We start from the raw sequence: 27,467 nt of genomic DNA, 5'->3' as shown, positions 1-27,467 counted from the left end.
TTGATTCCCGAGCTCTCTCGCTGTTGGACATGTAGTAGTTGCTCAATACGTTTTGTGTTGAAAGACTGGCTGGACAGATGAGGATCTGGGGGAGGGCAGACCAGCCTGGACTGGTGCAGTTAGAGAAGGCTTTAGGGCAGAGGTGCTGCTGGAGAACATGAGGGGGAGGCATTCTAGGCTGGGGGAGGGGTGCAGCCTGAGCAGAGGCCCAGGGGAAGCCCGTCACTGGACTCATGTTGGAGTCAGTGAGTGGCTGGTCCACCTTGATCAGTGCAGGGAGGGAAAGGTTGGAAGGAGGGCGGGAGATGAGGGCTGGGCCTGAGAGTCAACAGGAACAGGAGCAAGTCCTGGACTCTAAAGGGAGTGGGGGGACTTCCCTGACTGTCCAGTGGTTAAGACGCCGAGCTCCCAGTGCAGGAGGCACGGGTTCGATCCCTGGTCGGGGAACTAGGATCCCGCCTGCCACACGGCGTGACCAGAAAAATAAATAAAAATAAAAAAATTAAGGGAGTGGGGTCCCTTGGGAAGAAATGTCCCCAGTGAAGGAAGTAGGGAGGGGTTGGTTGTAAGGACCAGAGCAATCAAAGGAGTCCAGGCTGGGGAAGGTCGTGACGTAAATGGCTAGAGGCCCTGCCCATGTCTGGGCCTCAGTTTCCCTATGAGCATAAGAAAGGGGTGGGTGATTCAAGGGTTCCCAGGGTCTTTCCAGCCTTGTGAGTGCGGGGGTCAGGCGCCCTCTGAGGCAGTCACGAGACTTCTCTGTCTGGGCCCAGTGGTGGCACCTGGGGCGGTGGGTCTGAGCAGGTGAAGTCCTGCCACACCCCTCCGTCCCACAGAAAGCAGTGTGGCACGTGGTGTGGTCTCCCGGGGGGGCCGCCTCCAGCTGAGTCACCTGCGGCCAGACCAGGCTGGCACCTACACGTGTGTGGTCAAGAACGCCCAGGCGGAGGCCCGCAAGGACTTCGTGGTGGCCGTGCTGGGTACGTCTGCGCCCTGCGCCCCCCGTGTCCCACCCCCATGCCGGCCCCAGCCACTGCCCCGGGCCTCACCACGCCCCCTCTGCCACAGTGGCCCCCCGGATCCGCAGCTCGGGCGCCACGCGGGAGCACAGCGTCCTGGAGGGGCAGGAGGCGCGGCTGGACTGCGGGGCTGACGGGCAGCCACTGCCCGATGTGGCCTGGCTGAAGGACGGTCGCCCGCTGGGCCAGGGCACCGGCCCCCACCTCCGGTAAGACCCAGCCTGTGACATCCCCGCCCCAGGAGGCAAGGCTGCAGGCCCTCACGCGCCTGCTCCCGGCTCTCCCACCCCGGGGCAGGTTCTACCTGGACGGCAGCTCCCTGGTGCTGAAGGACCTGAGGGCCTCGGACTCGGGGGCCTACACCTGCGTGGCCCACAACGCGGCCGGTGAGGACGCCAGGCTGCACACCGTGAACGTGCTGGGTGAGCAGCTGAGGGGCGAGGAGAGCGAGGCCGCCCCACCGTCCCAGGGCGGCAGCAGCCTGGCCGCAGTGGGGCCTCCACTGGGGCACCTGGAGGGTGGTGCCAGGGCCCGGATACGGGAGCCCTGGTGAAGCCCCACTCTGTGAGCCAGGCCAGTCTGACCTCTCCAGGCCTCTGCCCCATCCTCAGACCAGGGGCACAACCGCTCCAGCCCAGGGGCTCAGTGGGGGAGTCGGGATAAAGGAGGGACCTACGCCCCCAGGCAGCGGGCTACATCCTCACCTGGGTTGGGCGCGGGTCTAAGACCCACGTGATGATTGCCACACGATGGCTGCACGTGGCAGAAGTCGAGGTGTCGGCGCCACCTCCGGGGACTTCCCTGAGAGGAGCCCACCTCCCCGCCCAGACCCCCTCACTGCCCCCGTTTTTCCTCTCTGCCCACCCACCAGTGCCTCCCACCATCGAGCAGGGGGCAGAGGGCACGGGGACCCTGGTGAGCAGGCCTGGGGAGCTGGTGACCATGGCGTGCCCTGTCCGGGGCTCCCCGGGCATCCACGTGAGCTGGCTCAAGGATGGCCTGCCCCTTGCGCTCTCCCAGCGCACCCACCTCCACGGCTCGGGCCGCACCCTCAGGTAAGGGAGTGGCTCCCCTGCCCGCCAGCCAGCGGATGGCAGGCCCCAGATACACTCCTCAGGCAGCTTGGGCTTAAAAGCACGTCTGAATGGTTTTTAGACTAAAAATAACATAAACATACAGAGGTTTTTGATGGGGAGAGTGGGAGGACCCCACCCCCGAAAGGGAACTTCAGAGATGAAAGGGGCCTCTGCCCTCAGGCTTTCACAGCCCAGTGGGGGAGGTACAGATCCGGGTGATGACATCTGGTGGCACCTGACTCAGCCTGGCCCAAGGTAGAAGAAATCTGGGAAGGCTCCCTGGAAGAAAGTGCCTGAGCAACGTCTTCATGCCTTCAGCAGCACTTAACGGAGTGCTTGCTGTTCCAGGTGCAGTTCCAGGTACTGGGATGGAGCAGTGAGCAAGATGAAGCCTTTGCTCCTGCAGCTTTGGGGAGGGAGGAGAGTGGAAAATAAACAGATACAAAAGTGACATGTCACAAGGGATGTGTGCTCAGAAGAATAAAGTAGGGTGAGGGGATGGGAGGTGGCAGTGGAGGGTGCTAGTTTAGGGTGGCCAGCAGTAGGCACTCAGATGAGGTGACACTTGAGCAGAGATGGAAGGCGATGAGAATGGGAGGTGAGTGGATTCCATGGCAGGAAGAATTCCGTTCCTTCCAGGCAGGAAGAGCAGGTTCAAAGGCCCTGTGGTGGGCGTGTGGCTGTGTGTTCTAGAAACAGAGTTGGAGGGTCGGTTATGAAGGGGGCAGTCAGGTGACATAGGGCCTCGTAAGTCCTTCAAAAGAGTTGGGCTTTCCTAAGGAGAGAAGGAAGCCCTGAGAGGGTTTTAAGCAGAGAAGCATCATGATGTGACTTAAATTTTGTGCATGTGGTAAAAGACACATAATAGAAAATTTACCATTTTAACCATTTTTAAGTGTATTGTTCAGTGGCATTAAGTACATTCACATTGTTGTGCAACCATCGCCACCATCCATCTCCAGACCTTTTCATCTCCCCAAACTGAAACTCTGCCCCATTAAACACTAATTCCCCATCCCCCTCCCCAGCCCCTGGCACCCAGCACTGTACTTGCTGTCTGTGAACCTGCCTTATTCTGAGTACCTCATATAAGTGGAATCATGCAATCGTTGTCCTTCTGTGACTGGTTTCTTTCACTTAGCATCATGTTTTCATTCATGTTGTAGCACGTGTCAAATTTTCCATCCTAATTTTTAAGGCTGAATAATATCACCTGGTATGTGTAGAACACGTTTTGTTTATCCGTTCACCCATCCATGGACACTTGGATTGCTTCCACATTTTAGCAGTTGTGAATAATGCTGCTGTGAACATGGGTGTTCGCTTATCTGTTTGAGCTTCTACTTTCATTTCTTTGGGGTTGTGACTTAGGTTTTTAGACGATCCTTCTGGCTGCAGTGTGGACAGCAGACTGTAGGGCCAAGGGCAGAGTGGGAGGGCATTTTAGGGCTGCGGCCACAAGCCAGGTGAGACGTGGTGGGGCCTGGATCAGAGCCACGTGGTGGAGGTGGTGGAGGTGCTCCGGCTGGCGGTGTTTGCGGAGAGACAGGGAGGGGTTGAGCAGGGCTCTGGGGTCTCTATCTGGGAACCCGGAAGGCTGAAGTCCTGTTTTCTGAGATGGGTCCACAGTGGGAGGGGCAAGCTGAGGGGCGAGACCGGTGTTCTGTTCCAACCTGTTGGTTGGAGAGGTTGTTGGACATACAGGGAAGATGGAAACCAGGCATTTGATACTCCTGTCGGGAGTTTAGGAGGTAGATGTTTGGGGATTGTCAGTGAACAGATGGTGTTGGAAGCCAGGATGGGCTGCAGGCCCCGGGAAGCGAGGGTGGACTGAGCCTGGGCTGCCAGCGTTAGGGTGGGTATAACAGACGTTTCAGGGTCACTGGGGACGTTGACAAGGGCGGCTCGGGAGGAGTGGTCGGGGCAAAAGGGGGTTTGAGAGACAGTGAGGGTTCAGGCAGTGGAGACAGTGAGTGGAGACGAGTCTGGCGAGTCCTGAAGGCTGAGAGGAATTGTCTAGAAGAAAGGGGTGGGAGTAGCAGGCTGTCCGGGGGTGGGCCAGTGGAGCTTCCAGAATTTGGGAAGCAGTAAGTCTGGCTGCAGAGTGGGCAGAGAAGGCAGCAGGGGCGGGGGGTGAGGTGGGGAGTCTCTCTCTCTCTCCCTCTCTCTCTCCCTCTCTCTCCCTCCCTCTCCCACCCTCTCTCTCTCTCTCTCTCTCTCTCTCTCTCTCGCTCTCTCTCTTTCTCCCTCTCTCTCCCTCTCTCTCTCTCTCTCATCCCCCCCTTTGCTCGTGGGCTTCAGGATTTCCCAGGTGCAGCTGGCAGATTCTGGCGTCTTCACCTGTGTGGCTTCGAGCCCAGCGGGCGTGGCCGACAGGAACTTTACCTTGCAGGTGCACGGTAAGGAGCAGGGGAGTGGGTTAGCGGGTCCTTTGGCCTTAGGGGCGAGAATCAAGGCTCTTGTCCCCTCCCCTCTGCCCATCTGGGTGAAACCAAGGGATGGCCCTCAGGGATGTCAAGGCAGGGCAAATACTCAGTCTCTGATTCACTCGGTCACTCATTCATTGATCTCACAAGTAGCTGTTGGACACTAGTGTGCCAGGGCCTCACCAGGCACTGGCATATTGCAGTGAACAGAGGTAGCCCTGACACCAGGAAGTTGGTGAGGGAAACAGCTCTGTAAAATTAAAATTCCACGCAACTAGTGATACCAGGGGAAGGAGAGGGTGCCACGGGAGCACAGAAGAGAGCACCTCACCTGGCCTCGGGGGTTCAGGGAAGGCTTCCTGGAGGAGGTGAGGTCTAAGCTGAGGACTGGAGATGAGAAGGAATAGTCCAGGAGAAGGGCATTCTGGCCAATAGTTACAGTCTGTGCAAAGGTCCAGGGGCGAGGGCCACCTGGCATTGAATAAATTGGCTCGTGCCCACTATTTTGCCCTATGCAGTGCCCCCTGTCCTGGAGCCGGTCGAGTTCCAGAATGACGTGGCGGTGGTCCTTGGCTCCCCGGTGGTCCTCCCCTGTGAAGCCCGGGGCAGCCCCCTGCCCCTCGTGTTGTGGATGAAGGATGGGGAACCCTTTTTGCCCCAGAGCCTGGAACAGGGGCCTGGCCTACAGCTGGAGACAGCGGGAGTTGGCGACTCAGGGACCTACTCCTGCGTGGCCGTGAGCGAGGCAGGGGAAGCGAGGAGGCATTTCCAGCTGACGGTGATGGGTGGGTCACCTGCCCCCAGCGCCAGCTTCTCTGGGCCAGGGACGGGACAGGGACCCTCTGGGGGCGATGGAGGCGGTGAGAGAGGTGAGCACCCTGGAGGCTTGGGGCTTAGGGAACAGGCCTCGCTGACCTGGCTGCAGGGGCTGGGGGCCAGGACGCTTCATTCTCCTGGGGCTGTGCCCCTCTGTCTTGTCCTCGGAACCCTGTAAAGCAGAAACAAAGCCACCGAAATCTTGGGGCTCTAAGTCTCAAGCACAAGATTTTGCAAGTGTTGTGCCCTATTGGAAAGATGTGTTTCCCTGCATACTGTATCCTTGTTGGTTTTTAAGCGCAAATCATTGTCCCAGGCAGATGGGCCCGTGGTCTGACGTTTTTAGGACCCTCCAACACAATCACCACCCGCCTGTTTGCAGGCCCGTGTGCTGTCGGCATCTGGATGGTGGGGGAGGGGGATGAACCCCAGCTCCTAGTGCTCTGGGCACGGCCCCCATGGCTGACCCAGGGCGGGGTGTCTTGCAGATCCCCCCCACATCGAGGACTCAGGCCAGCCTGCAGAACTGTTGCTGACCCCCGGCACCCCCTTGGAGCTCCTCTGTGATGCCCGGGGCACCCCCCAACCCAACATCACCTGGCACAAGGATGGGCAGGCCCTGAACAGGCCGAAGGACAGGAAGAGGGCCGGGAGGGTGCTCCGGGTGGAGGGTGTGCAGGTGCTGCTGCCCCGCCTGCTGTGGGATGAAGCTGGGGATGGGAGGGGAGGGACCCAGTGGCACTTGGCAAGGTTTGCCCAAGCTCCACTTTTATTTGGGGTATGAGGATGTGAAGAGGACCCCCCACCCCGGCCCCGGGCCATGCCCTTGGGAGCTCCCAGTCAGGTCAGACCCAAGGCTGATGCAGAAACCAGATAAATCCCTAACCCTACCAGAAAAGAACTGGTACAGTCAAGGGGGACTTCCTGGAGGAGGCAGACTCTGCCCTAGCCCTAAAGCAAGGGTGAGACAGTAACAGGGAAGAAACATCCCAGAGAGGAGAAGGGGTTGGTGGGAAAGGCAGGATGGCTGACTCAGCAGGCCTGAGTCTAAATCCTGGGTCCTCAGCTGTGTAGGAGGGAAATCAGATCAGGAGGTGGGCAGGGCGGGGCCAGAGGTAGCTACTCACCCTGCTCCATCCCCAGGTGAGTGATGCTGGGCTGTACACTTGCCTGGCCCACAGCCCTGCTGGTGAAATCGAGAAGAGCTTCCGGGTCAGAGTTCAAGGTAGGGTGGTGCCAGAGTGGGTGCAGGAGAGGGAGGCAGGATGGGACCTGCAGGGGTGGGTCCATCTCTCATGTCCTCTCTACCCACCTCACCAGCACCCCCAAATGTCATTGGGCCCCAAGGCCCCCGCTTTGTGGTTGGCCTGGCCCCGGGACAGCTGGTTCTAGAGTGCTCGGTGGAGGCAGACCCAGCACCGGAGATTGAGTGGCACCGTGATGGCATCCTGCTGCAGGTGGGTGCCAGGCTGGGGACCCAGGGGCACCGCCTTCTGTCCCTCTCAGGCCCCAGACCCTGACCAGACTGGATCCCAGGTGCCGAGGGCCTATTCTGTGCTGGCGCTTTGCATACCTGCTCTCCTGATGTTTTCCACCCCTGTTACTATTGTCACCCCCATACTGTGGATGGGGACACCGAGGCAAGGCTAAGATTTGCACCCCAGGGCTTCTGATGCATATCTGTGCTGTACCTTTGAGCTATGCTTAGTGGCTGTGTGGCCTGGGGCCAGTTACTGAGGTTCTCTGTGCTCACCCCTGAAATGGGGCCAATTTGCTGCTGTGGACCCAAGGATTGTAGATCTGGTGGAAGCTCCAGCTCCTAGTGTGAGCATGAGTGCCCCCTGCAACATGCCCGACAGGCAGAGCTCCAGGGAAGATGCTCTTTCCCTCCCAAAGGAGCCTATTTCCCCAGAAAGTCCTCAGCTGAGCATCAGTTCAGGGGTCGCAGGCCGGCCCAGAATGAATGGGGCAGAGGCCACTGTCCGGCCCCGCTGGTTTCTTGGTCCTGGTGCGTGGGGGGCTGGCCTGGCCCAGCCCAGCACTGATGAGGGTCTCTCCACCCTGGGGGTCTCTACAGGCAGATGCCCACACCCAGTTCCCAGAGCAGGGCAGGTTCCTCCAGCTGCAGGCCCTGAGCACGGCCGACAGTGGCAACTACAGCTGCACAGCCCGCAATGCTGCAGGCAGCACCAGCGTGGCCTTCCACGTGGAGGTCCACAGTGAGTGGCCCCACCCCACCCGCCCTGCCCACCCCCCTGAGAGCGACAGGGTCCCAGCACCCGCTCCCTCTGTGCCTCTCCTCCAGCGGTGCCCACCATCCGGCCGGGACCACCTGCAGTGAACGCCTCCGTGAACCAGACAGCTCTGCTGCCCTGCAAGGCCGACGGTGCCCCCCCGCCCCTTGTGAACTGGCGGAAGGACGGCATCCCTCTGGATCCTGAGAGCCCCAGGTGGGAGCTGGTAGGGGAGGGCATCAGGGAGGGGCTCAGCTACCTCTTTACGGGTTGTAAACGGAAGCCCACCTGGGCAGTTGGAGCAGAAAGGACATGGGTCTTCTCAGAACCCAAGGACATACATGCCCATTCCTTAAGGGCGTGAGAACCCCTGGTGGCTGGCTGGCTGGCTGTCTAGTTTTGACTCTTGGTTGCTAATCTCTGTTTCTGTTGGGGGGAGTGGGGCTTCATGCCTCTCTCCCTCTCAGACCAATTTTCTACACCTTCTTTCTCTAAGAACATGGGAACATGGCAGAATGGCTCCCTCCACACACCTCCCTCCCGCCCCCCCCCGCCCCCGGCCAAGTTATAGCTGCTCTGTTCACACAATCTGCAGACCCCAGTGAGCTGTCTGTGAATCCCAGTTCCAAATTCCCAGGGCAGAGAATTCCATTGGCTCAGACTGCATGATGTGTTCATCCCCCGTCCAACCGGCTCTGGCCAGGGGCGGGGTCACACAGTACAGACATGACCCCTGGGAAAGGGCAGTTTTCCGACCTTATCGAGGGGCTGTTCTCAGAAAGGGTTGGGGTACCATTGCCCTCTGGCTCTTGGGGGGAGGCTGGGCCCAGGTGGGAGCACGGGAGTCCCGAAGCAGCCCCTCTCACCCTTTCTGATGCTGGGTTGTGGTGCAGGTTGCTGCCCAAGGCTGTGGCCCCACGCCCCACCCCCCCACCGACCTTGACCTCACAGATACAGGACTCCTGAGTTAGCATACTCTTGCTCCGAAAGCCAGAGACCAAGGGGAGGGTCTTGCTGGAGACACCACCAAGGGTCCAGCTCCTCCGTAGGGACTTGCTGGTCTGCCGGTATCCATGGCAACCCCTCCCTGTGTTCCAGGTTTCAGGTTCTGCCTGAGGGTTCCCTGAGGATCCAGCCAGTCCTCGCCCAGGATGCCGGCCACTACCTCTGCCTGGCGTCCAACCCTGCAGGTTCCGATCGGCAGGGCCGTGACCTCCGGGTCTTCGGTAGGTAGAGGAGGGAAGGTGTGTTTTTTTGCCTTCAGCATCCACCCCCTTGTCTGGACTGGGTCCTGCTTAGTTTCTGGGTCATCTTAGCCGTCAGGAGCCAAGAACAACGATCTCCAAATGTTTTTGACCATGAATCCTATTAATAAAAAGTTTTGAGCATGTACACTCAACGATGCACATTTATCTTTATGCATACATTATATACACTTACTACTATGCTATTACATTGAACGACAAAACATGCACAAGCTGTAGAACACTCAGAATCACTGAGCCAGGTGCTCTAATCTGCTCTTCAATCCCATTGATCACCTGGGTGGAGGTTGCGCTGCTGGGCCCTAGCCTCGGGTGGGGCCGCTGGGGAGTTGCGCCCTGGAGGCCCCATTCAAGGAGATGTAGTTATGGGGATGCCAGCCTCAGGGGTGGTGGTCAAAGGCCCCATCGCCCCAGCTTTGGGAGCCCGTTGGAAGATCCGCTCGGGGAGTTTCTCCTGCCTCCTCGCCCCTGCTTCCTCGGGGATGGGCTGAAGGTGGTCGGAGTATCTCCTGCTCCTGGGCTTCCCCTTAGAGACCCCCGCCCTGCCCCCATCCCGCAGCCCGTCTCCTGATCACTGTTCTCTCCCCAGAGCCTCCAGCCATCACCCCCAGCCCCTCCAACCTGACCCTGACTGCTGACACCGCCGCCTCACTGCCCTGTGAGGCCAGAGGCTCACCCAAGCCCCGTGTGGTCTGGTGGAAGGACGGACAGAAGCTAGACTTCCGCCTGCAGCAGGGAACCTACCGGTACTGAGCTGGTCCTTCTGGGAACGTCATGAGATGCCCCGGGGTGGGGAAGGGTGTGCCCGTCTCAGAGAAGGGGAGCCGGGCCAGAACCGAGGCAGGGGCGCGCTCGGGTCTCACCAAAGCCAGCACCAGAACTTGTGTCCTGACTTCAAGGGGCCAGGAGGGTCTTTACACTAAGATACCTGGTCGGAGGTGGGGGCATTTGGGACATACAGCCAAATGGAAAATGTATGGCCTTTGCAAGCACTTTAGTCACTATTGAAGAACCCACGTAGAAGCCCAAGTTCATGCCGGTTGAGCCTGGACCCATGGCTCCTGCAGGAGCCTCGGTCTCCGCGTTTCTCAAATGCAGCTGATCCTGAAATGATCCCTGGGAGTATTAAGGGGTCAGTTCACCAATTAATTCACCAAATATTTGTTGTGTTAGGCGCCAGGTCATCGCTGAGCTTTGTGACTAAGCAGGTGTTCAGTGAGCGCAAGCAGTTCTGATCAGGGCTTTGGATATGGTTACTATTACAGAAGTTATCATAGGTGGTGACTGTAGAAAATTTTTAGGATTATGGAGAAACCCAGAGGCAAACATTAAAATTGCCCACAAACGGAACAGGTAGATCTTGGGAGGTAGAAAATTCTAGGAGAAACTTCTAGAGTCGAGGCTGGGGGCCGGTTACAGGAAGGGAAAATAGTCATGAAACACATCCCTCGCCTCCAAATTCCCCGGGTAGGGAGGCCACGGCTGGCTGGTTTCAGGTCAGCCCGGCCAGCCACTTAGCAGACAACCGTCTGTCTGTCTGTCCAGGCTCCTGCCCTCCAACGCCTTGCTCCTCACAGCCCCCAGCCCCCAGGATTCAGCCCAGTTTGAGTGTGTGGCAAGCAATGAAGTGGGCGAGGCCCACAGGCTCTACTGGGTGACGGTTCACGGTGAGTTCACGGTCAGGAGTGACTGTTCACAGCGAGGGCAGATGAGGAAGCCGGGATGGGGCCAGTGCCTCCCTCTCCTGGGCGCTCTCTCTGCCTCCAGGGACCTGCACGGGTTCCCTCTGAGCCTTTCTGTGCTTCCCGGGTCACCGCCTCCAGGAAGCCCTCTCTGATCCTGCCCTCCCACATTGACATAACCCAACTCCAGCACAGTTCCTGGCCTGTGGGAGCTCGTAGGCGAGGCCTCTCCCCAGTCCAGAATGTTCTGAACCCAAATCTGACCTTGTCATCACCCCAGTGAAAATCCCTCCCACCGTGGCTGCCCACTGCCCTCAGGATAGAATGCATGGTGTCACCTGGGCCCAGAAGGTCAGCCCTGCTGACCCCCCAGGTTCAGCTCACCCCATGGCCTGCCTCACTGCGGGATGCAGTCATGTCTCTCAGCTTTTTGTTCCTTACCCCAGGGCCTTTGCATGTGCTGTTCCCTCTGCTGAACACTTCTCCCTTCACCCGGGCAATATCTGCTCTTCCTTCAGATCTCAGGTTAAATACCGCACGCCCCAGAGGCCTTCTCTGGCCTCCCTCACTCTGTGCCCCCACCAAGCTCCCTTGTCTTGGGAAACGCTCCCTGAGGTACCTGTCTGGTATCTAGAGAAAGCAGTTCGTAACTGTCCCACACGCCCAGCAAGACACATCTGAGTGAGGAACTGCGACTGCCGCACCCCCCTCCCTGGAGCTTCGTCACTGATGCCACCTTGTGTCTTAGTCTGTTTATCCTTCTCGTCCACCTGGCCCCGTGGCTGTGTGTTCCCCAGGGGACCTCCGCAGGGCCTCAAGCCTTGACTTGCGTTTCAGTGCCTCCCACCATTGCCGACGACCAGACAGACTTCACCGTGACCATGATGGCGCCCGTGGTCCTCACGTGCCACAGCACAGGGGTGCCAGCCCCAGTTGTGTCCTGGAGCAAAGCAGGCACCCAGCTGGGGTTGCGGGGGAACGGCTACCGTGTGTCGCCTTCGGGTAAGTAAGGGTCAGCCACGTGGACCTGCTGCTGAGGAGGGGACACTAAGGGCCATTGGGCAGAGGCTGTGAAAGCAGCCCGTTGGGGCCTGGTGGTTGAGAAGATGGAAAGTCCTGGCCTGGCTCTGCCATTCCCTCACTGTGTGACCTGGGAGAACCCCCTCGCCCCCCCCCACCGGGCCTCAGTATCCCCATCCACGCACTAGAGTATTGATATCCATCAGTCAGTCCCTGATGCTAGTTGGTAAACTGGTGCTCCTTATGGCAGAAGGAGAAAAAATAATAGCTACATGAGAGTTTTCATAAAGCCAGTTTTAGCTCATTAGAAGGATTGTCCTTTATTCTGAAATAATGCTTTTCTTAATAATTTGGTGTTGAAGGTGCCTTTCTTTTATGAAATTAAGGTGATAGTACATGGTAATTTTTTAAGTGTCTTTGCTTATTAAAATAAAAAGCTGGCAACTTTATGGGGATTCTCTAAATTAAATGTATTTTTTAGTTGGTTGGTTAGTGAAATCCTAAAGTCTGTGAACCACTGGCCAGATCTGTGGTTTTCAAACTCTTCCAAAGCAATAGAACACTTCCTTCTGACAAGTGGTTATGGGGAAGCCCAACACGTGAGAGAAGCTAGGTTCTGGTTCCATTTGGGGCTGGGATGGGGGCTGTGGGGTGGTCCAGAGTCAGGTGTGCCTCGCTCCCTTTGCCCCCTCAGCAGGCCCTTAGGGGTCCACAGGGGATGGTTTAGAAACCACCTTACCTGACTGTTGCAGCCTGTGGTCTGGGAAGGTTAAAATGGTATTCCTTGAGCAGCCAAGGCTGAGGGAGAGAGGGCAAAGGGAGGACAGAGGAGGCAGCAATCCGGGGAGGCTTCCTGGAAGAGGCAAGTTTTGTGCAGAGTGCAGCAAGGATAGCAGGGTGAGGGCCCATGGAACTAGGCGCGGGCGGTCCAGGGATTCCAGGCCGGGTAGTGGCAGATCCCGGCACATCACAGCCAGAAGGGTCTAGAGATCATCCTGTCTGATTCCTCACTGTACACCTGGCCCAGAGACTAGAAGTACCAGAGAGTAGAAGAGACTTGCCTACAGTAATGGCCTGAGCAGGGAGCAGAGGCAGGCCCAGGTTCCCCCGTGCTGCTTACAAATGGGCAGGGAGGCAGACTGAGTGGCCTGTAACAGAGACACCAGGGTTGGGTGTTTAAGAGCCCTGCCGGCTCCACCCCTGGGACATCTGTCCCAGGCCCCCTCACCCCTCTCTGTGCCCTATTCCCGCCTACAGGTGCCCTGGAGATCGGGCAGGCCCTCCCCATCCATGCCAGCCGATACACCTGCACGGCCCGCAGCTCCGCGGGCGTGGCCCACAAGCACGTGGTCCTCACCGTGCAAGGTAAGCGTCCCCCAGGCCAGACAGCCATGGCTCTTGGGGCAGGGAAGCCGGTGGAGGGCCAGAGGATTCTTCGGGAGAAAAGAAATAGCCCGCCCGTGTCCTCCTTTCCGACGTTTCGGGAACCCCTTGTTCCCTTTAGCAGCCTCTCTCTCCGGTGCTCAGACGGCCCCTGGTTGGAGAGGCCTGGGTGTTAACGGTGTCCCCAGGGACCTCTGCAGCCCTGTTCCTTTGCAGCCTCCCCCGTGGTAAAGCCACTACCCAGTGTGGTCCGGGCGGTGGCAGAGGAGGAGGTGCTGCTGCCCTGCGAGGCCTCGGGCATCCCCCGGCCGAGCATCCGCTGGCAGAAGGAGGGGCTCAGCGTGCCTGCAGGTGAGTCTCCTTGGCAGCCAGCGTGGGTGGGAGGAAGACAGTACGAACCTGCGGTCCTCCTTCCTGCCCCCGCTTCACCTCCCGCCCTCCCGTCTCCCCTCACCACCCCAGGGCCCTTGATTCTGCCTGAGCACTCGGTGGCTGGGTTGGGAGGTTGGGTCCGGCTTCCGTGCTCGCTCTGCTCCCTCGTCACCCTGTGGCCACAGCAGGTCACTTGTCTGGTCAGACAGAACAGCCCAAGCAGCCTTCCTGCCCTCCTCGGGGGTCCTGTCGCCCCAGCGACCGGCCCCCAATTCCTTCCCGCCAAATCCAGGGGTGAGTACCCAGGTCCTAACCAGTGGACAGCTGCGGATTATCCATGTCAGCCCAGAGGATGCCGGGAACTATTTCTGCATCGCCCAGAACAGCGCAGGCAGTGCCCTGGGGAAGACTCGGCTGGTGGTGCAAGGTGGGCCCCGGGGGTGTGCGTGGGGCTGAAGTGGACCCCAGTGAGCTAGGGCCTTTGAGGCTCCTGAGAGCCCCTCCCTTCTCTGCCCAGGCCTGGTCCCTGGCGGGGCATGTCCCCGCGTCCACCCCTACCCCAGCACGGCTTGTGGTTCTAGAAGGAATTCAAGAAAAAAACGACTCCCATTTTGCACCCAAGGTCTGGCTCCAGACAGTAACTCCAGAGTCCCCTCTGCCTCCTCTGGCCCCTCCTGGGAAACTAGTCTGGTCATTCTTCGTTCATTTTGTCTTTCCAGTAGCAATAGCCATTTCTGTCCCTTTAGTCACTGTGTGTGCATGTGGGTGAATGGGTCACTCTGTCACAGCTTCACCAAACTCGAGAGAGTCCCCAGATTATCCAGACCACGGGGCCTATGACCAGGGGCCGGTGGGGGCAGCAGACAGGGGTGGAGGAAGGGGCTGAGGATGTTGTCTAGTGCCAAGGGCACTGGGGCAGGTATGGCCCACCCCAGCCTACCCCAGCCCAGCCCCGTCACCGAGGGGACCTCCCTCTCCCCACAGTCCCGCCTGTGATCGAGACTGGCCTTCCGGACCTGTCCGCCACCGAAGGCTCCCACGCCCTCTTGCCCTGTATGGCCAGCGGCAGTCCTGAGCCCGACATCACCTGGGAAAAGGACGGCCAGCCTGTGTCTGGAGCTGAGGGGAAGTTCACCATCCAGCCTTCCGGGGAGCTGCTGGTGAAGAACTCAGAGGTGAGGGCCTGGCCCCAGGGATCAGAGGGGAATAATAGTAACAGCCGGAGCAGCAAACACCTGCTGAGCACCCCGCTGTGTGTCATGCTCTGTGCTGAATGCTGTGCAGTTTCTTAATCCTGGCACCTGGGGAAGTAGGTGTTATCACCCTAGCTACAGATGAGGAAACCGAGGTTCAGAGTGTACCCAGGTTTTGAAGACATGCTATTGCCAAGAGGCAGAACCAAGATTTGAATCAGGACCTCTATGGCTAGTCCCTGGGGGAGGGAAGGAGCCCTGGAAGAGAGGGAGGGGGGAGCGTGGCAATGACTTTGTGTCCCCAAACTGCCCCAGATGTTCTCATCTTGAGCTACAGGCGTGGGTGGGACCCCGGCTCCCTTCCCCCATCAGTACTCATCATGTTCTGTAATTACAAAAGAAGCCGCTGTCCAGATGGATGGGTGGGCACATCTCGAGGGGGCCGTGGGGGTGGGGATCCTGCCACACAGCGAGCCAGATGTGCAGGGGTGAGCGCACCAGCCCTGCTGGGATGCACCACAGAACTTCTCCTCTCGGAGAAGGCACCGAAAGCAGGACCCGCCTCAGGGATGATGGATGAGGTGAGCACAGGTGAGCGGAGTGCAGGTTCCGTTCTGAGCACATAGGAGGCGCTTAGTAAATGGTGACTGTTACAAATGTGTGGTCAGGCTTAGATTATGAAGGCTGAAAATTCAATTAACAATCAAATTAAGAAGGAAAAAAAGGGAATTTTTTGGAGCCAAACTGAGGATTATAACCGGGGAGACCTGTTAGAAGTAAAGGCACGGTCACATACATTTTCAAGACAAAGAATCATACATCAGAATGACATGCTCGTATTTTACATAAAGTTCGCCAAAGACACGTAGTCCGGGTAAGCAGGTACAAAGTGAACAGGGAGTCACCATGACCCCTTACAGAGCCGGGAAAGAACGCTATTCTTTTAAGAAGTTACATTGCTAGCGTCAGAGGAAAGGGAAAAAAAAAATGATCTTTACAGCTGAGCAGGCACACCCATCCTTGAGGAGCTCTGGTTAATGTGTAATGCAGATACACACTGCACATTAGGGATGGAAGGAGGAGGCCCAAAGAGACAGAGAATTTTATGTTTAATTTTTCTTGTCCTGCCTTAAAATATAAATTGTATTTCATCAGAGCGCATAGCCATATGAAGGCTGCAGGGAGGTGCAGTGGTGAAGCCGAGCTGTTTGCTAGCTGTGTGACCTTGGGCAAGTCACTTTGCCTCTCTGGGCTGGATGGTCCATGGGAACCTGCCAGGGAGCAGGTCCCCGGGGGCATTCTGGCCCATGTTGGGGTGGGGGCAGTTCTCAGGCTGACCCCTCCCTTTGCCCACAGAGCCAGGACGCTGGCACCTACACCTGCACTGCCGAGAATGCCGTGGGCCGCGCCCGCCGCCGCGTGCACCTCACCATCTTGGCACCGCCTGTCTTCACCACCCTGCCTGGGGACCACAGCCTGAACCTTGGGGACAGGCTGTGGCTTCGCTGTGTGGCCCGGGGCAGCCCTACACCCCGAATAGGCTGGACTGTCAACAACCAGCCAGTCACAGGTCTGGGCCTGCTGGGGGCGGGTGGGACAGGGACCCAGGACGCTGGGAGGTTGAAGAGGATGGGCGGGGGGCGGGGGGTGACCCAACCTGGTGAAGAGGAAGAGGGTACCAGTCAGCCTGTGGGTTCTGGGTCTCCAGACTTGGCCCTGCGTTGGGGCACAGGGCAAACACACATGTGGCCCTATGTGGCCAGTCACATGTCAGACCCAGCAAGAAGCCACCTGTGAAAAAGACTCAGCCCTGGAGACCTCAGGGCCAGGAGAGGGGCCTGTGCTCCAGCCCAGCGCTGCTGCTCCCATTGTGGGCCCCTCAACAAACTCCATTCGTGGGGGGCTCTTTCCTCTCACCTGGGTCCCCGGTGATGTTTAGGGAGGTCCAAGGCCTGCGCAGGCCCTGTGGTGTATATAGTAGGTACTCAATAAATGTCTGCCGAATGGATGAATTGCTAAGTCTCCTCCACTGCAAAGTGATATTTTCATACCCTCCTATACCCAAGTCCAGGTGCTGGGAAACGTGTGAGGCTCACCTTTGCACACCTGTGCAGAAGGCTTTGCCTCAACCTCACTGCTTCCTGGGCGGAGAGATCAGGAGAGAGATTCAGCCTCTCTGAGCCCAGCTCTTTGTCTTGAAATAGAGATAACAGGGGTCCTGAGGGCGGAATGATTTAATGCAGGAGGCTCGCTTGGCAGGGCCTCGCCCAGAGTAAATGCCGCATCGCATCCGTGTAGCACTTGTCCTTATTCCTGGTGTAGGGGCAGTGTCTAAGGATTACAGGGAAAACAAAGGCTGTAATAGCATCCATCTAGGGACTTCCCTGGAGGTCCAGTGGTTAAGACTCTGCGCTTCCACTGCAGGGGGCACGGGTTCGATTCCTGGTCAGGGAAATAAGGTCCCACGTGCGGTGTGGTACGGCCCCCCCAAAAAATTAATTAAAAAAAATAGCATCCATCTATATGTAACTCATGACAGTATCTCTATAAGTGGCACATGTTAATAGGCCCCCGAAGACCTAACCCTTGGCCACTCATCATACTCGCGCTGTGGACTTGAAAATGAGAAAAGGCAGGTCTTCAACCTCATCTTCATCATCCGATCCTGTGCCTGCCACGATCGGATCCCACTTGCTTAGGCTTCCAGCAGGGAGGGGACACTTTGTGCCTTTATGAAGCACCTGCTGGATACCGAGGCCTGAGTTAAGTGTTCAGGGCAGGAGGTCCCTGGCACCCCGAGCTCAGAGCCCCCTGGGGCGTCTCTTTCTCTGCCACAGAGGGGGTGTCCGAGCAGGACGGGGGCAGCACACTGCAGCGGATGGCAGTCACCAGAGAGGACAGCGGGACCTACATCTGCTGGGCCAAGAACAGAGTGGGCCGAGTGCAGGCGGTCAGCTTCGTCCACGTGAAGGGTAGGGAGTGACCACGTGGTCTTTCTCCAGACCTCTGCTGACCCAACCTAGTGGTTTTTCTAAGAAACTGGGCTCCTGATCTCTGAACTAGTACCTCTCCACCCTGGCTGGGCATTAGGATCTCCTGGGGGACTTTATAAAATACCGAGGCCCAGGTTCTACCCCCGACTCAGTAAAGGTGAGGCCCCGACATCAGTATTTTTTACCCTCCCCAGATGACCGGCTGTAGGCAGAACTGAGGTCTGACTCATCAGCCTGAAGCACTACCCTCAGCTGGATGGTGTCAATGTGGGAGGGGGATGGGGGCCAAGGTACCCTGGCAAATGATGCGTGAATCTCGCCAGCCTGCCGGTTGCTCCCCACAGCCCTGCACAGTAACCCTCATGGCACTGTGACTTGTATGTCCAACTTTAGGATGGGAAGGTGGGGCTCGATGGAGGGGAATGAGCTGCTCAAGGCACCAGGATTCAACTGTACTGTTGGTAGATTCAACCTCAGGGAACTGGCAAGGATGAAAACCAGCACAGGGCATCCAAGAGTGGTTTAAGAGTTGCATGAAATGAGAATCAGGGACGTCTTAGTGTTGCTACGTCCAACAGAGGTGTCCTAATGATTGTGTAGTCCTTGTTTTCCAAAGTACCCTGCCGCTGGGCTAATCCATCTCTGAGCGCGAGTGTATGACACTCATACACTTTCTCCCCTCCTGTGCCTGTCTCAGGCATCACTAATCAATCATAGCACTATTCCCACTCAACTTCAGATCCTTCTCAGCACAGTGTTCCTGGCAGCCACTGCCAGTCTAGTTCACTTGACCTGCGACACGGAAGCTGTATGCCATCCCAGATGTATTGACTCTACACAGCCGTGCTGAGCCAGCAGGAGCCTCCATAGGTTCCTGGGGTCTGTCTGGCAGGCTTTTGGGGATGGATTTATGGGAATTTTAGCCTAAAGGAAACCTCCTTTCTCACTCCTTGTCCACTGTCGCCTTGTGCAGAGGCTCCTGTCCTACAAGGGGAGGCTTTTTCCTACCTGGTGGAACCCGTTGGGGGCAGCGTCCGGCTGGACTGTGTGGTCCGTGGAGACCCAGCACCCAACATCCACTGGATCAAAGATGGCCTTCTGCTGCAGGGCAGCCGGCTCCGGCACTGGCTGCAGAATGGCTCGTTGACCATCCGTAGGACCGAGGCAAGGCGGGGCCTGGGCTGGGGCCACCTGGGACAACCCTCCACTTTGTCTGATTATCCAAGATGGTTCTTTAGGTTGGCACCACACTCTACAGTCTACAAAATACTTTCCTGCCTGTACCCAGAGATTCTCGCCTGACTAACTAGGGTGACCTCCAGCCAGTGGCTTAACTTCTCTGTGCCTCAATTACCTCATCCATTCAATGGGGCTAATAATTGTTCTACCTCATAGATTTGTAGCGAGGAATCAGTGAGATACCCACACCAGGTAGTTAAGAGTGACTGGTCCCTCAGTAATGCCAATATATGTTACTAATAACAACCCCATGGAGCAGAGTAAGCGGATAAGAGTGCCTCATTTTACAGATGAAGACACTGAGGGTCAGAGAGGCCCACAGCCAGTAAGCACCCAAGGCAGGACCCCAGCCCAGGTCTCCTGTTTCCTACTCCACGCCATTTCCAAAGCCTTGAGCTCGGGGGCAGCCCCTGCTTACCTTCCCTTCTGTGTCCCAAGTCCCAGTGGTCCTGCAGAATTCCACAGTTCAATGATGTCAAGGACTCATCTTAGGGGTCCTTGATCTTGCCCATCTGGGAGCCTGTCTCAGACTGGTAAAGGCAGCAGCAGCAGCAGTAAGGGTTGCCGTGACCCGAGTATTTGCTGTGGACCAGGCACCGTGCCTCGCATTTAGGGAGCATGATTTCATTTGATGCTTACAACAATCTTATCGGTTATTATCCCCGTTTTAGAGATGGGGAAACTGAGGCTCCAGAGACATGGTGAACAGTGGAGCCCGGATTCGGTCCCATCTTGGACTGATGCCCAAATCTATACTCTTAATTGCGTGCCGTGCTGCCCGCTGACAGTCCCTTGGCAGTGGCCTCCGGGATACTATCTTCTGGGCGTGGACAGTGGCCTCAGGCTGCCCCAGCTCCATCTCATGGTGGTGCTGCCACTCGGAAGCGAATCTGAGCCAGCATTCTTCCTGAGTTGCATCACTGCCATGGTCGTGGATATCCTGGGAAGAAACTTCCCTATCACCAAGGCCAGGAAGTGGTGCAAACCCTCCCCCTCTGGAAGACTCGCAGTGCGCACAATAAAAGCCCCCGGGAGCCTGCAGTGCTGAAACCTCTTCTTGTCTAACTCAGTGTTTCCCAAACTTGCTCAAACACAAAACCCGTTTTTTAAGGAATTCCTAATAATGTGCCGTGGAGTCAGAATACTGTAACGTGCACAATTTGGAAGAGGTGGATCTAAATCATGCTTCTGCAGCATATAGCTCCCCTTAGAGCAATGAGTTGCCACCACCCCAAGTTCCAGGGGTGAAAGGGGCTGGATTCTCTTGACAAGCAGCCATGGAAGCCCCCCTGGTGGAATCTGCGGGCCCCTGGCTGGCTGATGCTCTAAGCTCCTCCTGGTTAGATGGGTCTTGCTCCAGGTGCCCCTGTCTGTGCCCAGCTGTCCCCAGATGCTCCCCGCCCCCTCGTCCTCCTCTCCTGAATGCCACGCCCCCGCTCCCGTGCCCACCCACAGAAGGACGACGCGGGACAATACCAGTGCCTGGCGGAGAATGAGCTGGGCGCGGTGGAGAAAGTGGTGGTCCTCGTGCTGCAGAGTGAGTCCCAGCCCCACCTTCCCTGGGCCCTGGGTGGGGACCGGGTGAGGTGGGCACCCAGTGAGGTGGGCACCCAGGGGGCAGCTGTGCTGAGGCTGTGGCTGCCGCCGCCCGGGCTGTCTGATGGGAACGGAGGGCCATTCTGAATATTTATTCAGAACACACAGTTGAAGTCCCATGAACTGTCTCCCCAGTGTGGAATGGGAATTAGGGGCTGGTGAGTACTGGGGACCCAACAGCCAGGCCTGGGGGACCTGTTTATTCAGAACTCAAAACTGTCATTGAGATCATAGTGACAGCTCCTGTGTTTGCCAAGCAGGTTATAGCTAACAAAGCACTATGTGAGCCTCAAAGTAACCCTGTGAAATAGTCTAAATAGGGATTTAAAAAAAAAATTTTATTGGAGTATCATTGATTTACAATGTTGTTAGTTTCTGCTGTACAGCAAAGTGAATCAGTTATACATATATATATATATATCCACTCTTTTTTAGATTCTTTTCCCATATAGGTCATTACAGAGTATTGAGTTCCCTGTGCTACACAGTAGGTCCTCATTAGTTATCTATTTTATATATAGTAGTGTGTATATGTCAGTCCCAGTCTCCCAATTTATCCCTCCCCCGCCAGAATGAAATAATGCCATTTGCAGCAACATGGATGAACCTAGAGATTGTCATACTGAGTGAAGTAAGTTAGACAGAGAAAGACAAATATCATATGATATCGCTTATATGTGGAATCTAAAAAAAATGATACAAATGAACTTATTTACAAAACAGGAATAAATAAGGATTTTTAATGAAACTTTTCACTGAAGATTAACAGACGAGGAGGAGGGCACATGTCACAAGAGTACAGCTCAATGAATTTTCATAACATGAACCCACCCAGGTAACCTGCACCCAGATCCAAAAATAGAGCAGTAACAGTTCCCAGACCCGCCCCCCCCCCCATCATGCCCCCTTCCAGTCTCTACCCCCTCTCGAGGGAGTCACCGTCCAGAATTTTGCCTTTTCAAAAAATAGCTTTATTGAGACATAATGTACATACCATAAAATTCACGGATTTGTATTATTCACCCTTAAAAAAGAAGGAAACTCTGTCACATGCTACAACATGGATGAACCTTGAGGACGTTATGTTAAGTGAAATTAGCCAGTCACAAAAAGACAAACACTGTATAATTCTAATTGTATGAGGTCCCTAGAGTGGTTGAATTCTCAGAGACGGGCAGCAGAATGCTGGTTGCCAGGAGCTGGGGGAAGGGGAATGGGAATTAGTGTTTAATGGATATAGTTTCAGTTTGGCAAGATGAAAAAGTTCTGGAGATGGATGGGGGTGATGGTTGCACAACAATGTGAATACATTTAACACTGCTGAACTGTACACTTAAAAACGAGTAAGATGGTAAATTTTATGTTATATGTTTTTTTACCACAATTTTTAAGTGAAAAAATCCACCCATTATAAGTATACAGTTTGGTGATTCTTAGTAAATGTATAGCATTGTACAACCCATTTTTAGAATATTTCCAAGTTCCCTCTGCCCATTCGTAGTCAATCTCCGTTCCCACCTCCAGCCCCAGGCAACTGCTGATCTGCCTTCTGTCCCTATAGATGTACCTTTTCTGGTAATTTCACATACATGGAATCATATGCAGTTTTTCGTTCCGACTTCTCTCACTTATCGATGTTTTGGGGGTTCATCCATGTTATAGCATATGTCAGTACATCATTCCCTTTTATTGCTCGATAGTATTCCATTGTCTGGATTGACCACATTATGTTTATCCATTCCCCAGTTACTAGACATTTAGGTTGTTTCTAGTTTTTGGCTCCTATGAATAATGCTGCTGTGAACATCTGTGTATACGTCTTTGTGTGGATATATGTTCTTTCTCTTGAGATTCCTGGGAGTCTAATTGCTGGGTGACCTGATCACTATATAGGTCACTTTTTAAGAAATCACCAAACTAGCTGTACTGTTTTACTTTCCTTCCAGTAGTGTATGAGGTTTTGGTTTCTCCACATCCTTGTCAACACTTGGTAATGTCAGTCTTTTAAATTTTAGCCATCCTTGTGGTTACAAAGTAGTATCTCACTGTGGTTTTAATTTTCATTTCCCTAATAACTAATGATATTGAGCATCTTTTCATGTGTTTATTACTCTTTCGTATGACTTCTTTGGCTAAGTGTCTATTTAGGTCTTTTGCTCATTTTTAAATTGGATTGTCTTATTAATGAGTTCTAAGAGTCGTTTACATAGTCTGGATACAAGTCCTTTATCAGATAGATGATTTGCAAATATTTTCTCCCAGTCTGTGGCCTGTATTTGCATTTCCTGTATTTTGCCTTTGAAGAGCAAAAGTGTTAAAAATTTGGTGAAGTCCAATAATATTTTATGGATTGTGTTATATTTTAAAAATCTTTGTTTAACCTAAGGTCACATTGTCTTCTGTAATTTTTACAGTTTTTGTTCTTATATTTAGGCCAAATCTATTTGAGTTAATGTTTGTGTGAGATAAGGATCTAAATTCCTCTTTTTTTTTTTTTTTTTTGGCATATGGATATCCAGTTGTTCTCTACCATTTATTTAGATCTTTTCCATTTCTCTCAGTGATATTTTGAAGTTTTCGGGGTACAAGTCTTGTACTTTTGTTCAATTGATTACTAAGTTTTGCATGATTTTTGATGCTATTGTAAGTGGAATTCTTCTCTTAGTTTGATTTTTTGGATTTTTCATTGCTAATATATAGAAATACAATTGATTTTTGTTATCTCGATCTTAAATCCTGCAACCTTGCTAAATTAGTATTTGGTTCTAGTAATTTTTTGGCAGATTCCTTAGGATTTTCTACATGTCCTCTATGAGTAGAGTGGTTTTACCTCTTCCTTTCCCCTCTGGATACCTTTAATTTCTCTATGTTGCCTATGGCATTGATTAGACCCTCTGACACAAGGTTGAATAGGAGTGGCCAGAGCAGGCAGCCTTGCCCTGTTGCCAGCTTTAGGAGGAGAGCATTCAGTCTTACACTATTGAGCATGATGTCAGCTATGGGTTTTTATAGATGCCCTTTATCAGGTTGAGGAAATTCCCTTTTATACCTAGTTTGTTGAGAGTTTTTGTCGTGGATGGGGGTGAGGGAGGGAGGTTTCTGGTTCCAGATAAGATGGCATTAGAGGCACTTCTGCTTATTCCTCTTGCTAAGGACAGCTTAAAAACTCTAGACTTTATATAGAAAACAAACACTGTAAGACTCTGAAAGGTAGAGAAAAGAAGGATGGGCCAAGGATCTTGGGACCTATGGGATGATATGGCAGCAAAATCCCTAGTTTTTCTTTTTGCCTCATATATCCTGGGCAGGATGCTTGAGAAGCCGGCAACCTGGAAATACCGATGGGCTCAGACAAAAAAAAAAAAATGAGGGCCCCCCGCAAAAGTCTGCTGTCTCTTGCTAATGGACCAGAAAAAGGACAGCATATCAAGCTAGAAAGCTTAGGTAATAACACCCTATTCCAGCCAAACACTATGAAAAACTGCAGCCTCACCCCAAACCCCATCAACAAAGACCAAGCGGGAAGCCTACACTTCTGCCTTTTCCTTGCTGTCCCGAGGCACTCCTCTCCCCACACCGCGGGGTGGGCAGGGGGTAATGGTTTCAGATGAGGCCAAGTGGGGGCAATAACCCTCCCAGCCCTCCGTGCAAAAGTGTTAAAGGCCTCCTCCCTCCGTGGAGGCCTAGTGTGAACTCTGAACTCCGTGCCTGCCCAGTGATGGTAAAGCACCCCTTCTTGTTCTGGGGTGTCAGTGGAGGCCAGCTGGGGAAGCGGGGTTTCTACCTTCACCTGGAAATAATGAGGCCGCACCTCCTTCCCGTGGCAGCGTCAGAGGCAGCCTGTTAAAATGAAAGAACTAGAGTCTTTCAACTCAGAATGTTCAGTATACACTTGAAACTCATTCATCATACCAAGAACAAGGAAAATCTGAACTCAACAAGGACTTTAAAGTGGCCATGAGCAGCTGTGAAATGCTTAAACGTGAAAAAGTAGAAGATCTCAGCAAGGAAATTGATATAAAGAAGAACCAAATTAGCACTAAATTTATAATAAACAAAATTAAAAACTCAGTGGTTGGGTGTAATAGTACAAAGAGGACAGAGGAAAGAATTAGCAAATTTGAAGATATAACAGTAGAATTTAACTAGTCTGAACAACAGAGAGAAAATAGACTGGGGAAAAAAATGAACAGGGCCTCAGCGATCTGTGGGACTACCCCCAAAAGATCTCACATTCGTTCATTAGAGCCTCAGAAGGAAAGGAGAAAGACAGGTGAGAAGTAGTCGAAGAAACAAGAGCTGAAATTCCCCAGAATTTCACCAGATACATAAACCTACAAATTCAAGGAGCTGAGGAAAACTCAGACAGGGTAAACTCAAAGGTGTCTGCACTGAGACACATCGCTATCAAACTGCTGAAAATTAAAGGCAAACTTCTGAAAATTAAAATAAAACTCCCATCTTCCATCAGTGAAGTGGAGCATGGTTGTGGAGTAATTCAAAGTTCAGGTAATTTTGGCGGGTGATCAGGAAGGACCTCTTTTATTTTTTATTTTTATATTTTAAAATTTAAGTTGAGATCTGAATGATGAGAAGGAGGCATCCATCCATGTGACAGTGTAAGAGAAATTGCTTTAAGCAGAAAGAATAGCAAGTGCAAAGGCCCTGAGGCAGGAATAGGTCATTCTTGCTTCAATCCTAGTGGTTGAGAGGGCAGGTTCTGGACTCAGTCCACTCGGGATTATTATTGGTTCGCCCATCTACTCTGTGACCTTAGGCAAATCATTTAATTTCTCTGTACTTAAGTTTTCTTATCTTTAAAATAGGGATAATAATAGAACAGGTCTCATAAGTAGTGTGAAGTTTAAATGAAATAATGCATGTAAAGTGCTTAGAACAGTGCCTGGCACACATTAAGTAATCAACAAATGCCACCTAGTATTACTATTGTTTTCAAACTTTTGATATTTATTGATTTGTTTTTCAAACCACTTTATTGAGATCTAATTGACATTAAAAAAAAAAAGTTCAGGCAGCTTTCAAGTCAGCCCTGGCTCTGACTCTCCCCTGGCCCTCTTGGGTCCCCCTGCCTAGGTGCATATTTCCCACATCAGCCAGGGGTGTGTGGAGAGCAGATCCAGCGTCTCTGGGGCTCCCATATTCCCAGGTTCTCCTTATTGTATTGCTGGCTGGTCCCTGGTTTCCTCAACCAGGGCCACGACTGCAGGCCAGCAGAGGTGCCAGGTCCCCACTTGCTTTCTAGAGTTCTGCTCCTGTCCCTGATGACACCCCCATTTCTCAGAGTCTGCCTCCATCCTCTGCTGCAAATCAAGTCAGCCCCTGGTTTCTCCGCCAGCCCTGCCCTCATAAAACTAGTGTGATGATGGGGTGGGTTGGGGCTGGGAGATGGGAGCAGCCCCAGGCAGGAAGGCCACACCCTTACACTGTTTGTGCCCAGAGTTCTAGAAGCTTTTCAGAAGTGAACAATTCTCAATTTGTTGTTTGCCCTTAGTCGATTTCTAGAGCCCTGGAATATTTGGTTTTGACAATTTTGTCAAGTTTTGTACTTGTTTTTTGGGGGGCCAACTTGCTGACCTCTTTGCTCGGCCATAGCCAAAGTCCCGCTCTTGCTTGTTTTTGACCTTTGTTGAAGTGGAATCATGTCGCGTGTACTCTGTGTCAGGCTTCTTGCGCCTTCCCAGTGTGTGAGATTGCACACGGGATGAGCTTATTCCTTCTCGTGGCTGTGTGGTTTCCACTCTGTGGCTACACCACAGTTGATTCATGCATTCGGCGTAGGTTAGTCTCCAGCTGGGGGCAAATGTCAAGAGTGCCGCTGCGAAGTCCTTAGGCACGCCTTTCCGTGAACATAGGGAGATTCCAAGAGCGGAATTCCAAGAGAGGAATTGCTGAGTCATACAGGACACACCGGTTCAGCTTTAGGACATACTGGCTGTGGGAGGCTATAAAGGGCTCCCAAAGATATGACCATGTTCTAGTCTCCAGGACCTGTGAATTTTTTTTTAAATTTAATTTTTATTTTATATTGGAGTATAGTTGATTTACAATGTTGTGTTAGTTTCAGGTATACAGCAAAGTGATTCAGTTATACATATATCTATTCTTTTTCAGATTCTTTTCCCATATAATGTTATCTTACTTGGAAAAAGGATCTTTTTTTTTTTTAAATAAATTTATTTTTTTTTATTTTTGGCTGCGTTGGGTCTTTGTTGCGGTGTGTGGGCTTCTCATTGCGGTGGCTTCTCTTGTTAGGGAGCACAGGCTCTAGGCACGTGGACTCAGTAGTTGTGGCTCACGGGCCCAGTTGCTCCGTGGCATGTGGGATCTTCCCAGACCAGGGCTCGAACCCGTGTCCCCTGCATTGGCAGGCAAATTCTTAATCAGTGAGCCACCAGGGAAGTCCCGGAAAAAGGATCTTTGCAGGTGTGATTAAGTTAAAGATCTTGAGAAAAGGAGATTGTCTTGAATTGTCTTGGTGGGCTCTAAATGCTATCACAAGTGTTCTTTTGTTTGTTTGTTTGTTTTATTTTTTGGCTGCGCCTCGAAGCGTGTGGGATCTTAGTTCCCTGACCAGTGATTGAACCCACTCCCCCTGCATTGGAAGCGTGGAGTCTTAACCACTGGACCTCCAGGGAAGCCCCACAAGTGTTCTTATAAGAGAGAAGCAGAGGGAGATTAGAGAGAGACACAGAGAGAGGGAGAGAGAGGAGGGAAGACCATGTTAAGTTGAGGCAGAGAATGCAGTGATTCAACCACGGAATTCAAGCCACAGAATGCTAGAAGCCACCAAAAGCCATAAGAGGCAAGGAACATCTCCTCCCGTGGAGCCTCTGGAAGGAGCACAGCACCTTGACTTTAGCCTTGAGAAACGATTGATCTTGGACTTCCGGCCTCCAGAACTGTGAGAGAAAAAATTTTTGCTGTTTTAAACCACCAAGTTTGTGGCCATTTGTTACAGCAGCCATGGGAAACTGATACACTGGCAAATGGTTTCCACAATGGTTGTACACTTCTGCCCGCAGCGTGAGAGTTCTGCTGGCCCTGCATCCTCACCAGCGCTGGGCATTTTCCATCCTTTTCATTTTAGCCATTCTGGAGGGTCCATAGTAGTAAGTGGGCAGGAAGTATCATC

At 53.6% G+C, this 27,467-nt stretch overlaps 1 protein-coding gene across 1 annotated transcript in view; it reads left to right on the top strand.

The window, feature by feature from the left end:
- HMCN2 (hemicentin 2) overlaps positions 1–27,467 on the top strand; it is a 151,174-nt gene that overhangs the window by 110,737 nt on the left and 12,970 nt on the right. Inside the window, exons 63-85 of the mRNA XM_068552870.1 lie at positions 837–980; positions 1,069–1,228; positions 1,317–1,441; positions 1,891–2,074; positions 4,397–4,494; positions 5,040–5,306; positions 5,826–6,016; positions 6,481–6,562; positions 6,658–6,794; positions 7,415–7,556; positions 7,643–7,787; positions 8,670–8,797; positions 9,426–9,582; positions 10,382–10,503; positions 11,356–11,520; positions 12,796–12,903; positions 13,138–13,272; positions 13,586–13,720; positions 14,278–14,468; positions 15,843–16,056; positions 17,324–17,458; positions 18,453–18,643; positions 20,174–20,255. Of these exons, the coding sequence (XP_068408971.1) occupies positions 837–980; positions 1,069–1,228; positions 1,317–1,441; positions 1,891–2,074; positions 4,397–4,494; positions 5,040–5,306; positions 5,826–6,016; positions 6,481–6,562; positions 6,658–6,794; positions 7,415–7,556; positions 7,643–7,787; positions 8,670–8,797; positions 9,426–9,582; positions 10,382–10,503; positions 11,356–11,520; positions 12,796–12,903; positions 13,138–13,272; positions 13,586–13,720; positions 14,278–14,468; positions 15,843–16,056; positions 17,324–17,458; positions 18,453–18,643; positions 20,174–20,255 (3,438 nt within the window). The remainder of the gene's footprint in view (positions 1–836; positions 981–1,068; positions 1,229–1,316; positions 1,442–1,890; positions 2,075–4,396; positions 4,495–5,039; positions 5,307–5,825; positions 6,017–6,480; positions 6,563–6,657; positions 6,795–7,414; positions 7,557–7,642; positions 7,788–8,669; positions 8,798–9,425; positions 9,583–10,381; positions 10,504–11,355; positions 11,521–12,795; positions 12,904–13,137; positions 13,273–13,585; positions 13,721–14,277; positions 14,469–15,842; positions 16,057–17,323; positions 17,459–18,452; positions 18,644–20,173; positions 20,256–27,467) is intronic.

This window comes from Eschrichtius robustus, chromosome 10, assembly GCF_028021215.1.
Source record: "Eschrichtius robustus isolate mEscRob2 chromosome 10, mEscRob2.pri, whole genome shotgun sequence".
Taxonomy (NCBI): Eukaryota; Metazoa; Chordata; class Mammalia; order Artiodactyla; family Eschrichtiidae; genus Eschrichtius; species Eschrichtius robustus.
The sequence above is the reverse complement of the archived record's forward strand: the minus strand, read 5'-3'. Positions and strand labels throughout refer to the sequence as shown.